This window comes from Camelus bactrianus, chromosome 20, assembly GCF_048773025.1.
Source record: "Camelus bactrianus isolate YW-2024 breed Bactrian camel chromosome 20, ASM4877302v1, whole genome shotgun sequence".
Lineage (NCBI taxonomy): Eukaryota > Metazoa > Chordata > Mammalia > Artiodactyla > Camelidae > Camelus > Camelus bactrianus.
Genome location: NC_133558.1, coordinates 1,818,399 through 1,833,255, shown reverse-complemented (window position 1 = coordinate 1,833,255; position 14,857 = coordinate 1,818,399). Strand labels below are relative to the sequence as shown.

Genomic DNA, 14,857 nt, shown 5'->3' with positions numbered 1-14,857 from the left:
AGCAAAGATACGGATAAGCGTGCTGGCAACCGTAAAGACAGACCCAGCGGTGTGTCCTTCCTGCCTCAGAGAACTCACCACGCTCAAGAGACAACAACACACTGTAACATTTCCCCGCATTAAAAGTAAATGGTTCTGTCCATAGAGAAAGCAAAAAGACGAGCCGCGGGCTGGTAACACAGCCACTAACACAAAGGCCAATCAGCCAGGGGTCAGGAATCGGATTACCAGAAATGAAAAAACGAAACCACCGTGCAAATCGGTAACGTTGTAATAACACCAGACGCCTTCTAGCTTGAGTTGGGCGGAGTTTCTGTAGTTACACTTCCTAACATATACCCGTGAAACACATTGTATTATATGTATCAAATATTACATAACAAAAGTGCGAAAATCAGTGAGAAGACATGAACAGGTAAGATACAGAAGAGGAAACCCCACTGGTGCATAAACACAGGAAAACATTCTCAGTCTCATCAGCAACAGGAAAATGCACGTTAAAACCCCCAGTAAGGCACCATTTTACGCCCATCTGCCCGGCTAGAATTAAGGTCTGGTGATTCCGGGTCCTGTGGAGGGTGTGAGTTAGGGATGGGAATGTAAATTTATTTTGCTGGAAAACAATCCATCACCGGGAACGCAGCAGATCTCCAGACACAGCACCAGCCCGGCCACCGGGCGTCCTCCCTGGGGAGGCCGCTGCGCATGTGGCCCAAGGACACGCCCCAGGTGCTGACAGCCAGGCTCCCGTAAAAGAGGGAAAGCCAAGGGCAGCCCGCCGGCCCAACGGAACACGACGCAGCAACGCCACGAACAGCCTCAGAAGCACCGTGTTCTAAGAGGCCACGTGGAACGCGAGTCACAGAAGATGACCACCTTGTTCAGCTCAAAAGCAAAGAAATTAAATGTTCTTTAGGAATATAAACATATGTGACAGAAGTGTGTTCAGAAAGGCACAGGGATGACTGCGACTTGGGCAGGAGGTCGGGTGGACGGGAGAGCACACGTGCACATGACCCTGGTGTAACCCATTCGTGTCACATGTGTTGCATTACAGGGACCAAATATCATACAGTTAAGTTAAAAGTTCAACTATAAAATAAATAAAAGTATTATATGTTAAATTATAAATTTAAAAAATATATCTTAAGATATTTTATATAACACAATATGAGTATATGCAATATAAACGTGATATATTACATTTAACATACACTTATAAAAATACGTATTTATATATTTTTACTATAGTATATTCTATTACTTAAGATATACATTAAAATACATATAATTTATATTTCATATAAATATATTTAATTTATACATTTAATGTATTTTAATGTATTATCAATACATTACGTATTAATAACATTATTAATATATAATATAAATATAATACAAATTTCTATAAAATCAAAAAAGCCCTTGTGATGGGAAGGCTAAGACCTTTAAGAACCAAGCTGCTAACATTCGGGAATGGGAAGATGTTTTTCTTCCTAAAGTGTAAATTCTTCCTATGAGGACAGCGGGAGAGCCTCAGGCATTTGCAGAGGCACCCGTGGAGACGTAAACTCCAGGGCAAGGCTTTACACGTCCGCAGGCACCACCACCTGCGCCCCCAGGGACAGGGAGCCCGGCTGCAGCTGCCGGGCCCCAGGCGCGCATCGAGCACTGGTTCACAGCACTGGCCTGGGAGCAGCCTGCCTGGGTTTGAATCCCGGCTCCTGCACTCACTGGCTCTGGGATCCCGAGCGAGCGCCTTACCCTCTCTGTGCTCAAGTCTCCTCACCTGAAAATGAGAATTGTAACACTCTGACATGAAGAGTGAAATGTGCTGCCAACGGTGCCTGGCACACAACAAGCACTCGAAACTACTCCATGTATTTAAATATTTACTTTTGCTCATTTTTTTCAAGAGGAAGCCAGTTTTCCCCAAAGCATAATTTCCTCCAAAAAAACAAGCAGTAATTATTTTTCATAGTTGGAAGTTCCTAAAATAACCATTTGAATCAAACTGTTTGCTGATCCAAAACAGAACTAATTTTTATCCCCAAAGAAACTGATACATTTCTCTTTTTTTGAACATACGATTTGTGCTAACCACTGGAATCGTCATGAAGAACATAAATCAAATATACACTCATCACTAATTACTGAATTAATCCAGTCAGCGCTGCTGGAAGCCTGCTGTGTGTCTGTCACAGCAGATATGCTCTCTGCCCTCAAGGGCCATACGGTCCAGCAGAGAACTTGTAAACAACCACAGGAGCAGAGTCCTGTATGAGTTGAGTGATGGGAGAGGCTGGGGCGGGCAGAGGAGGGCCACAGGGCTTCCCAGAGGATGCAGCACTGGCCCTGGGTCTGGGAGAACAGAAGCCGGCAAGCAAACGTGGGGCGGGAACAGCATGTGCGGCGGCACAGAGGCAGGGAGCCAGGCCACTGACTGCCAGAGATTCGGGGATCTCAGTGGCTGAAGAAGAGGATAAGTGTGTGGGGGCAGGGGGACTGAAAGGCAGGGGTCCCGGGTCCCTCACATCTGGAGCAAAGCTGACTTACTGAAAAGCTAGGGGAGACCCTGAGTGTCCGCTCGGGACAGAGTGGAATGTGGACTGGAAGCAGGTAAAGGCAGAGGGTGGTTAGGAAAGTGTCCATCGCCCTGCGTGGGGACCAGGGACTGACAGGGCCTGGGCCTGGAGCCTGGTAGGAGGAAGGGAAAAGGCGACATGGACTCCAGGCAGCGCAGAGCATGCAGGCGCGGGGTGTGGGGACTGCAGCACGAGGTCAAGCGCCTGGGCATCGTCAGGCCACCACGGCAGGCACACCTGGACACCAGCGGAGGCACAGCCACCTTACCGCTGGCACAGAACACGCTCTCAGTAACAGCGCCTGGAGACACTACTCTGGGAGAGAAATGGTTCTCTCCATCAGTATCCCCTCCCACGATGAGAGGGTGACCAGGAAGGACAAGCCTGGCGAAAGGACCACGACTCCGACACAGAGTGTGCGGTCCAGGTGGGCAAGCAGTAAGAAAACTGAACAGGAAGTGGACCACCTGAGACCTGGCGAGGCCAAGGGATGCTGAGCTGCTTGATGTGAGGGGGGAAGAAGCTGTGTGTGGAGGACCCAGCGTCCCAGGCCGGCAGGGAGGAGCGGGCAGGTGTCAGAGCAAGAGGACACCCAGAGATGGGAGGGTGGCGAGAGCCTCGGGACAGAGACGCTTCAAGAAGAGGCGTGTGATGAACAGACATCACGTGTGTTCCCAACGCTGCCGGACGTGTCCGACAGGCTGGGAAGCACAGAGGGATATTTCCCGGCACTGGAGGGTCAGAGTCCATCCTGCCCAAGGTCAGGGGAGACTGGGTGTGAGGAAGGGGGATGATGGCTGGGAGGGGCGTGGGGGTTCAGTGTCAGTAACTACGGGGGGCTGTGAGATTCAGAGCTTGTAGTTTGTTTGCAGAAAGAAGGGACGTCCTCCTTGGATTCCCACTTTGACATAAATGTGTGCGCGCGAGCGAGCGGGTGCACATGCGCTGGAGGGGGTGGGGTGTGACTCACGGAAACTCACGAGCGGCTTTGAGAGCAGACGCTTCAGAAGAAGCCCCTCGTCAGCCAGAGAACCAGGACCGGCGTGGGGGACACTGTGTCTTTTCCTCCTACTCCGCCCTCTCCTTCTGCCCAGCCCTGCCCATGCAGAGAAGCTCACTGCCTGGGGCCACCCTTCCCAGCGGCAAGGCAGCACCCAGACCCCAGGAGAAGGCCAGCTCTCTGACCAAAGGCACCAGGGCAAGGGGTCCTGACAGCTGACTGCACGCAGAATGACCATTATTTTTTTCTCTCTTTTCTCTTGCCATTTTGCCCCAAAGATGGCTCCAGAACTGTGCAGCAGCAAGGGGACCCACAGGGGACCCCCTCATTCTGCATCTGAGCTGCTACAGGTCCTGGGACGGCCCCTCAGCTCTGCACACGGGGCAGGTGCACCGACGCCCGGGGCAGAGGCCGCAAGAACTGAACCGCAGGACTAACTGCCATCCAGGTCCCGGGGGAGCCCCTGCAGGACACACACAGGGCAGGGACACACGCGGGGCAGGGACACACATGGGGCAGGTGCAGGCTTCGGGAACTGACCTGACACTGGAACCACCGCCCACAGAAGGAGCAACAAAATCTGCAGCCTGAATCTAAGCTGGTTGAATCCACGCTGTTGAATGCCAAGGAAAAAAAGCAAAAAAGTCAACATTTTTCAGAGTATTTTAACAGGATCAGTCTCACAACATAATTACAATAAAAATGGCCCCAAATCAACCACAGACAAAACAAACCAAAAAACCAGGAAACTGACAAATCTGCCAGAGAAAAGACCATTAACAAATGTCAACCCTGAAATGACCCAGACACTGGCATCATCAGACACTTTAAGGCAGGCATTCTAACATGTTTGTCACTGGGGTCCCAGAAGGGGAGAAAAATATTGGCACAGAAAAAACACCTGTAGGAATAATGAGGACGACTTCCCAGATTCGGTGTCTGAAACACACAAAGCAAAACCCAGAGGACAAAAGACAGATCCACAATCACAGCTGGAGGCTGCACCTTCCCCTCAGTCGCTGACAGAACAAGTGGACAGAAACCAGACTACAGAAGACCTGCAAACACCGCCGGCCAAGCTCGCCTGGCCGACATTCACAGGACACTCCACCCAACGGTGGCGTAATCCTCAAGTGCACGTGGAACATCCACCAAGACAGACCACATTCTGGGACATAACTCAAATGCGCAAGAAGTGAAATTATACAAAGTAGGTTTTCTGAACATTATGAAACTAAACTAGAAACCAGTAACAGAAGGGTATCTGAGAAAACCCCAAATATTTGGAAATTAAGTAATATTTCTAAATACCTTGGATCAAAGAGGAAGTCTGAAGATACAGAAATCGTTAAACTGAATGAAAACGCAACATACCAGCATTTGTAGAATGCAGCCCAAGGGGGGCTCGGGGAACTCTGTGGCATTAACTGCTTACAGCGCAGAAGAAGAAAGGTCTGAACATTCTAAGCTTCTACTTGAAGAAATCAGGGGAAAAAAGCAAATTAAAACCCAAACTAAGCAGAAGGAAGAAAATAATAAAAAATAAGAGCAGAAACAAGACAACTGAAATCAGAAAAGTAAGAGAAAGAAATCAATGAAACCAGGAGCGAGTTCCTGATATAATTCTCCAGGCCAGCGGGTCAGGATAGAGAGATGACACGAACCACCAGTCCCAGGGGAAAAAGAGGGGCTACCTCTACAGACCTTACAAACTGCTTAGAGTAACAAGGGAACACGACAGCTCGGACAACGAGATCAAAGGCCTCGGCGAGAGGCTCGGCAGAGGGGCTGGAGCGGGGGCCGGCGGGACGGCCTGACCATGGGTGGAGAGGAGACGCGTACAAGCAGAGTTCAGCTTGCTCGTGGGAACGACAAAGGCGGGCAAGGCAGAGACCGGAGGCAGGAGGGGCAGCCAGCCCACCTTTACCGGCTGAGAGGGAGGAGCCAGCGTCACAGGAGTGGAGACAGAACCACAGGCGTCCCAGGGGCAGCGGGAGGGGCAGCACCAGCTGCAGAGCGCAGGGGCTCCCTCAGCACACAGCAGACACCCTCCCCAGGACCCAGCAGGGACAGTAAAAGGACGGGCAGGAGTGCCGGCTGGGACTGCTGACTACACCAGACTTCTCATCAAAGAGTCCCACAGCCTTTACCAAACAGAAAGACAGCAAAGAACCGAGACCCTGCAACAGGACACTGCTGTCACGTGGCTCACGTAGGTCACGTGAGCTGCAGAACCGGCCTGTGATATTCCAGCGCTCGCGTCTGCAAACTTTCTGTAAAGGGCCAGAGAGTAAATGTTTTAGACGTCTCAGGCCGAGAGGCAAAATCAAAGACGTTCTGTAGATACAGGCGAGAGACTGCTGACCTGCCTGGTCCTCATTTCCCGGGGTGGGCTGTCTGGGATCCAAGAGGAACACCCAGGACAAAAGCTACTGGCCTGGAGGGGAGGGTCCTAGTAGGGCAGCCCAGGTCAGCTTGACTTTCCCCCCAGGGACCCCCAGATCTCAACACGTTCTCCTCTCTTCCTGGGAGCCCCAGGGTCTCGATTTGGGCGCCGTGCTGGAGGCTGAGCATCTCCTGAGTTGCCAACTGGAATGCTGTGACTAGGTGCCTGGTAAGTGCCAAGAGTCGCCCATGTGAGGGGACCACCAGAACAGGCGCTGGGCAGTGACCAGAGGGGGCACCTCATCTCAGTCTGCAGCCCGCATGGCGCCGGCCACCTCCATCAGAGCCTTGGCCTTACAACAACAGGCAGGGGGCTGAGTCTGGCCCAGAGGCCACAGTTTGCCAGCCCCTGTGTCTTTAAAAATCTTCAAAGATAAGCTTGAAGGACAACCTTAAAAAGTGTGGGTAGCACAACAATTCTTTATCAAAACACAAGGTTTCGTACTTGAGGACAATGTTCCCTTCCACACTCACATGCCTTTAAATGAGGTGACCAGTAACGCTTCACGTCAACCCCTCCTTACCTGAGGTGCATGATCACAGGAGGAAATGCAAAAACTGACTTTACTTATTAGCCTTTTCCTGAGTCATAAAAGTGTCACTTCTGGAAATAGAAAATTTCAAAACACTGACCAGTTAAACTGCATTACTTTCCTGAGAAGGCATCATGCTCCCACCTTCGAGCTGAGGACTTGTCAACACGCATCGAAACAAGGCCTGAGGGTAGGCGAGGGGGAGGAGGACACTCTGGGGGGGGGAGGGAACCTACCCTCGTAAATGGCCTTGTCCTCGTCGGTCACGTAGGCGTTGGCACCCCAGACCATCACCTTGTTGATGTAAGATGGATATTTCGCAGCAGCAATGAGCGCCGTTATCCCGCCGTCACTCCACCCCAGCAAGGACACCTTCTTAAACTGCAATGTCTGTGACAAACACAACAGAACGCACAGCACAGGTTACATGCTTCCAAATGTATTTGACAGAGAAAATGAACAAAGACTACACCTGAGAGACACTGCCTCAAAGTAAAAATTGAGTGATTGAGACAAACAATTAACGAGTATCGGTCTAAGACACTTGCTGATGGGACTATAAACTGGTGTAGAGGCTGTGGATAATAATTTGGCACCATCTTGCAAAATGAGTATTTGCATCTTCCAGCTAGTATGGAACGGTCACACACGTGCACCAGGAGACAGGTCCGGGCTGTCCACCCCAGCACTGCTTACAATCACAAAAAAATGAGAACCAGAATGTCCACGGACAACAGAATGTTCACTGCACTTCGGCTTATAATCACACACACACATACACAAGGCAACTCAGAAATTACTTATCTACCACCAGAAGACAGAGGAATTAAGACACAGTGTATCCATATAATGGAATACTAAGTACCTATTATAAGACCGGAGTAAATTTGTGTTTATTGACATGGAAGCATCCCCTTGATAAACTGCTCGATGAAACAGTCAGCTGGAAAGTCATTAGGTACAGCAGGATGCCATCAATATACAGTAGAACACTCATATACGCAAAAAGGCAGAGCCTCAGAGTCTCGGCAGCAGGGTCTCTAAAGAGCTGGACTGCAGGAAGCTTTGCCTCCTCCCTTACACCTGCTCAGATGCTGAGTTTTCTGTAGGAATTACATGGTATCACCCTCGAAGAAACACAAAACAAAAACTAAATGAAGACAGGCCCAGCCCTCCTCCTCTCCGGGCTCTTCCCTAAGGGACCCACCTTCATCAAGTCGACAGCGTCTTTTGCATCCCTTTCAAAAAATTCCACGGGGAAGTCTCGGTCTGGGGGTCTGGAGTGCCCGTATCCTCGGGGGTCCCAGGCGACCACTGTGAAAAGCTGCTTGTTTAGGTTCTTCAGCTGAGGTCCAAAATCAGTCTCTCCGCTTCCTAAAAACAGTCCCTTGGTTACACTCAAGTGAATGTTGTCACTGTTTCAAACGCACCACATTGAAAAGCAGAAACAACTCCAATCTTCAAGTAACTAGTTCCTACCCAAAGTGAGACATCAGGTGTAACCAGCCAGGTAGCCCCGCAGTGAGGAACCCACAGCTGCCTCTTCCTGGTGGATTCAGACCCGCCCTCCCCTCCCCCTAGTGGCTACTTTGAGAAGGACGGGGGCCCTGACTGGTCCTGTATTATTTCAGTACTTTTGATTTTTTTCAGCTTAATCGTCCCTCAAAAAAAAAAAAAAAAAAAAAAAAAAAAAAAAAGCATGAAACTACATAGAAATAGGCTTATTGATATAATATGCTTCTGGGTTTTTTTTTCTTTGTTTTTTTTTTTTAAAGGACTGCTATAAATGAGAGAGATCTTGATAACATCTGTAGACACACTTATGAGATTTGATTCAAGTTATTCAAAGCAGAAATCCAAAATCCCAGATGTCCTTTACTGAGCAAATGTGAACAGCCTTGAAGATTTTATTTTCTGGTTATAACTAGAAACCAGAAAACTAAACAAAAACACTGAAGTGAGGGAGAAGGGCAGGGTATGGAGGGAAGAAATCAAAGTAGTTTGTTTCATTAAAACCATTTGCAACAGCTTGTGTTAACAAGGAGAACTACGTCCTCAAGGCGGTGGTGGAAAGCAGAGCATGCAGACAGTCGTCCCGTGCGGAGATCACAGCGTGGAGGGCCGGACTCAAGGGGCAAGTCCACATCTCACGTCTAAGCTCTGCTTGGTTTCTAAGGACTCACAGCTCAGGCCACAAATGATACTAAACACCTCGCTTAAAAAACTATCTATTATTAGAAAATGCCTTTCAAGATGCTGTAGGGTCATTTAACATCACCAAGGACCACTGCTCTTCCTGACAAGGTGTACCTTTCTCAACATCAGGCAAACCATTCAGAAAACTCAAGCCAAAAATACAGATGGATTTCAAGTACACGCCTACTGCTCTGACATCTGAAGCTTCGCTCATGACCCCTGAACCCGGAGGGACTTCTAGGAAACTACCCTGAGGGAGGGGGCAGGTGAGAGGGTGGGGGAGGGAACAGTGCAACTCAAGACCAAGGTCAGCAACGTGAGGCGCGTGCTTCCTGGCACACAGGTATACAGCTGAAGACCAGCGCAAGCGCACTGAAGCCTTTAGCAAAATTATTTTAAGGAACAGTTACCGATGTATGAGACCTAAGAAGGAAACAGCCAACAGCGGCTGCCTGTAGGGGGGGCACAGGGAGTTGGGAGAGAATCTCACTCTGATTTCTGAATCAGGTGAATGTTTCACACAAACAAAAATTAAGTCACCCAAAGCTCTTTATCCCTGGATAACGATCACAGTACTGAAACAGCGACAAAGGAAGCTGGCCAACTGCTCCCTGCTTTCGCAGCTCACTGTAGCTCTCCATCGGCCACGGGAGTAACACCCTCCTGCCCCAGTACAGCAGGTGGGGGAAGATCGCAAGACTCTCTGGATGGAGACACCGCAGTAGCTACAAGGGCACCACGATCACCTGATGCTACGTCAAGTGAAACCACCATGAATTGAAAAATGCAGCATTTTCCTTTGAGGAGAAAGTAGCAAATCGTAAGGAAATAAATATGTGTTGGGATTATTTAACTAAATTGTAAATAAAACAATACCAAAGCCCTTAAAACCAAATCTGAGATGTCCTGGATCCCTGGAAACTCCCCCAGAACCTTCTACCTCTAAACTACTCACCGGTCAGAGGAGACTGTGACCCACCTGGTTTACCACCCTCCACGCGTGCCAATCTAATTCTGATCTTCGAAAGGGCTTTAAGCCCAGTTTTGTTCTCAGCTCTCAACTATCTGACCGTACAGTCAAGCACAACAGGGCGATCAGTCCGGCTTCCAGCACCGAAAGCCTCACACCCTGGATCCCTCGATTCCAGGCAAACTGGCTGGCTGGTCAGCCCCACATCCCCTTCCCTGACCCCTGTCAACCCCTAAGTTGTAGGCAACTACACAGTGCTGGACTTGCACGGGGGAAAACTGGGTACTTAAGGGAAGAAAAAAATACGTAAAGGAGAAGCATCTTTCTAAATCACCTAAAATCGATCATAGGAAATATTACTTAAGGCATCTCAGCAAAGCACTAAAGTTAACCAAGACCAAGACTGGCATCTACGATCATGAACACGTCACAGACGACATAGCACACGAGAGCGGCCGTTAACGCTTCCAGACCCAGCATCCCCGGAAGCAGCAGGACGGCGTGCTCGCCCTCTCCCGTCCGCAGGTAGTGCAGGTGGACGCCATTCACAGCCACTTTGGCAGAGGTCACGGAGGAGCTGCAAGAGAAAAGCCCCAGCCCCAGAGGGAGACGGGTGAGCAGCACAGACGTGAGGACAAAACCGCGCTTTTGTACATGAGTCACTCCGAACCCTTCCCAGGGCCCTCGGGTTACTCTGACATGTGCTTCCATTTTCCCGACCTAAAAAGGGACAAGCTTGTTTCTTCCTCACTACATTGCAGAGCTGGACTCGTCATCACGTTTGAACGTCCCCCAGCCCCCGCGCTGGGCTTACCCCGCAGGAGCACCGTGAGACTCGCTGAAACCACCGGCCGCCCACCCCGGGCACAGGCCCGCTGAGCTTGAGGCCGGGAGCCGTGGGGGGCTCCACCTGGCATGATGCAAGGTGAGCACCAGCAGGACCCTGGGGCTGCTCGCCTGGACCTGGGGCTACCCTGGCAGTGTTCCCAAGGGTGAGGCTGGCCCCAGGGTCCATGGGGAAGGCCCTGAGCCCAAGGCTGTCCCTTGGGCAAGTAGCTTCTCCATTCTCTAGCCAGATACAGGAGGGCTCTGCTCAGGAACGCCCGTCTGCACCAACAAGGGCAGACTGGTTTTTAAGATGCTGAAATGTTTCTGTGCTGACTGTTAAATAGCGGGTCCACACCAAGAGCCCTCCCCCGCCGCCAACCCGCCTGGGCCCAAGGCCTCCCGTGACGCAGCATCAATGGGATTTGCTCGTCACAGGAGAGGGTCTCGGGCGGGGGCCACCGGCACGGTGTGTTCTGACTGAACAACCCGTGTGCATACCAGGGGCTCTGCCCTGAACAGCCTCTCCCTGGCAGCCCTCCGGGCAGCGCCGGGATAACCACGCGGAATATCCAGCAACGGAGCACGCACGGGGCCCTGGCGCCTCCCCACGGTCTCCCGCCTGGCCAGGGCGGAAGGGGCGGTACGGCGCGCCCGGGCAGGTGCTGGAAAAGACGCGCTGAATAAAACCACATCAAGTCTTAACACACAATCCCTGCGACAGGACGACAGGCCCGGGTGGCCTGACACAGCAGTAAGCTCACAATCTACAGAAACACCACGGGGGGGCCAAGAGCAGCGCCCCAGGTGCCCCTGCCGAGTCACCCGTCACTAACGTCCTGCTCCTCTAGGAGCAGGTCAAGGCGAATAATGCTTTCCTGATAAGGTTCATTTTGGCAAATGATGGTTGATGGACACATCTGCCTGCAAACCCTCAGGGAGTGGTGGTGAGGCTGGGAAAGAGCCTGAGGCACCGCCCGCACAGAAGCTATTATGTTCCCGTGTTCAGCGTGGGACGAGGCGGCTCCCCGCACAGCCGCGCACAGCTCAGGGCCGGGCAGAGCACCTGCATCACTCCTCGCGTCCTTAGGATTCTTGGGGGACCCCCACCCGCAGCGTCAAGGATGTGCTTTCAAAGGCATCTTGCACAGTGAGGGTGTTACGTACAATGAAAGCCCCCTCCCCCAATCTTTCTCAATGTCTAAGCCAGTGGGTTTCACGGACACGAGCCGCCCAGTTCACACGGGCTTCCCTTTCATGATTAGTCCAAAGCTTCTTCTGCCAAAAGCTCCAACTTCCTTCTTTGCTTGGCTCTATCCATGCCTTGACTCCCCATTCCATAGTTCTTTTCTAATCATCCCTACCCCACATTCTTCTGGTTGCCTAAGAATACAGAAAGAAAACCAGGCGGTCCAAACTGGGCACAGTGGGAAATTAATGTCAGGGAAGCGTCCCTAAGGCAGATGACTTCGAAGGTGGCTTCAGACAGAGCCTGTCAGGGTTGGGCAGAGGTATCTGGAGAAGACTGAAAAACTAACATTTAAGATGAATTTCCAAGATGGGGAAAATTCTGAAAAAAGAATGTGGTGGGGAGGTACTTCTAGTAGAAGAAAGGGCATGATCAAAGGCCTGGGAGCGAGGGACACACGTGGGGACAGGTAGGTTCAGCTCCACAGCAGTGTGGGGCCAAGAGGAGCAAAACGTGGCGCCAAATGGTGAGGGGACTCCAGCCAGGCTGCCAGGAAAGAAAAAGTGCCTGGCACCTCATCACCGATGTCCTGTGTGTCATCCCATCAGAGGTACCCCATCATCACGGAGGCTCCCAAAACCTTGCGTCAATCTCCAGGTAGGGGAAACAGGACAGACAGCCTTTCATGAACAAAAGCAAATCAATTTTAAACATAAGAAAAAAGTTTTATTTAAAAAAAGTTATTGAATGATTTTCCACATAAATATAACTGAAGTGAGTGTTGTATCTGTCCTCCAGCTCATCAAAGGTTCTCAGATGGCAGTCAGGCCTCTGGTAAACATTGCTAACAACAGAGTTTAGGTAACTTGCCCCAGTCACTCTGCTGGTAATTTGCAAAGTCAAAGTGAGCACCTGAATGTTGACACCAGTGCCTTTGGCATTTTCATACTTTGCTTACAAATAAAAATGGGGGCCACTTAATAAGATGTGTCCTTACCTTGAAAGTCCTACAGATTCTCTGTATCGTATATGTCAGCTATTTCTTTTGTTTATTTTTTCCAAAATAATCGTTAGCTACAATAAAGTATTAGCGATCCTGAGGGCTTGGATTGACATGAATTTTGATGACTTATTTTTACATCTTTCATACTCTGTTCTATGACTTAGATATTCATATTTGTATCATTATTAATTATAACTACTAGTTACTTAATTCCTACTGTGTCCCAGGCCTCTTACATGCAGCCTTTCACATTCATCTTCTCAAATCCTCAGAACAATTCTGCAAGGCACAAGGCTCAGAGAGCTTAAGTGACTTGCTCGTGTTCATGCTTTTTCTGTAACCTCACAGCTGATCAGAGTCCCTGGCAGGGCTTGGTCCTGGGGCCACACTCACCCTGAACTGCCGGACAGAAGGTGGGGGCAGGTGCCAGGGGAAGGTGGTTCTCTTACTCTTGAGAAAGGCATCCCCAGATGGAACAAGAAAACATTTCTCTTCAGGCAGGTTGTTAGGTTCTATAAATTATTAATACTGTAACTGCACATAACACACAATTTCAGGTAGAAAAGGCTTTTCTGACCTGGCCCTGGGCTAGACTACTTTACAGATTATGAAATACGAAAAAAGTCAGAGTTCCAAACAGCAGACTTACGGAGAAGGTTTTGGAACCCAGCTCAGTGGTATGCTGGGCACCGGCTGTTCAGGAGCAAAGGTTTTACAGGAGCACTTTTACCTGCTTCCATGGGGCTGGATTCTTGTTTCAGGATTAACCAACACCACTGCTTGTTTTCTCCATCACATGTCATATCAATTTACAACTACATTCATAAAATGGCAGTTCAAAATCCAGAGAAACTTGTTTTTCAGAGGTATTTTAGTAGAATGATTTGCACTGCTACGTGGATGAAGCCTTCCTGCAACCATTAAATAACCTATTGTAACTGATATGGGTACAATTACACTAACCTCATTTCAATCCTTTCTGCAAACAGGAAAATGGATAAAGACATTTTTCAATACCGACTTACACAGCTGCAGACATTGACACATCTTCCTTCTGTATCAAAACTGTCCTGAAAATCTTGTAAAAGATCTAAACTGACAATAAAGAACCTAAATCAAATCTGAAACTCAAGAGCCAGTCAATGACAGCATAAATACGTAAAGCTGGTCAGGTTCTTCCTCCTCTCTCCTTCTTCCAAATGAGAAGTTTCCACATTAGAGAAAGTGAAGTTCTAAATGCCAGGTACCTACCTAGCATTTGACTTTCCTTCCTAGTCATGAATGGAACGGACCCATGGTGCACGTGTGTGCGTAGGCAGGTCGGCAGGGAATAAAGTGAAACAAGCTTCATGTGGCTCTATCCACATCCTCTGCCTACTACCACGTGCGACCAGGGCACCCATTTTTAGGACAGTAGGTCAGAGATTAATTCAGAGTTTTTGTTGTTTATCTCAAAGTGTGTGCGTGTGTGTGCGCGTGCGCGCCGGGGACGGGGGTCAGAAGACAGAAAGGCAGATTCCTGGCGTCTCCACAACCCATGACCTCAGAGCGTCTGGGCGCTGGGCCCAGGACTCTGCATTTTCCCAGTTCCCCAGGTGACAAGGTACCTTAAAGTCCGAGGTCGGCAAAAGCAGGGAGACTCAGGGACTTGGGACCCGCGACTGTAAGAGCCAACGGGGCACAGGCACTGCCAGGCTGGCTCTGGCCCCGAAGGCGTGGGGAGCTGCCCAGGGCGCCGCACCGGGAGCGAGGGTCTGGGGTCCACCCCGGGTCTCCCCCCTGGGTCTCGGTCTGCACGACGGAGGGGCGGGCCACCGCCCCCATCCCCGCCGCCGCCCGCGCTCCCTCGGCCGCGTCCCCGGCCCCGCCGCCCCAAGCGCGCGGACGTGGGTGCGGGGGCCCCCTGAGGGGAGCGGGGCCATTACCCGAACGAGGCCGCGGGCCAGGCCCGGGGGACGTGGAGCCCGGGTTTCAGCGCCGAGACGAGGAGCAGCAGCCGCCGCGCAGCCCTGGGGCCCAGCGCCACCGCCATGCTCGCCGGTCGTGCGCGTGCGCATGCGCCCGCCCCGCTCCGCGCTCGCAGGCGCCAGGTTCACCTGCCGCGCGGAGCC

The 14,857-nt window shown here is 50.7% G+C and overlaps 1 protein-coding gene across 4 annotated transcripts in view; it reads right to left on the bottom strand.

The window, feature by feature from the left end:
- The window catches only part of BPHL (biphenyl hydrolase like), a 28,129-nt gene that overhangs the window by 12,839 nt on the left and 433 nt on the right, over positions 1–14,857 (bottom strand). For 2 of the 4 annotated variants that reach the window (XM_074348019.1, XM_074348021.1), the window contains exons 1-4: positions 14,672–14,829; positions 10,203–10,306; positions 7,771–7,937; positions 6,800–6,953 (exon numbers count right to left, since the gene is read on the bottom strand). In XM_074348019.1, coding sequence (XP_074204120.1) covers positions 6,800–6,953; positions 7,771–7,937; positions 10,203–10,306; positions 14,672–14,778 — 532 coding nt within the window. In that variant the 5' untranslated portion in view covers positions 14,779–14,829. Of the gene's footprint in view, positions 1–6,799; positions 6,954–7,770; positions 7,938–10,127; positions 10,307–14,671; positions 14,830–14,857 lie in introns of those variants that run through there. The other 2 variants (XM_074348020.1, XM_074348022.1) reach the window with 2 other exon arrangements.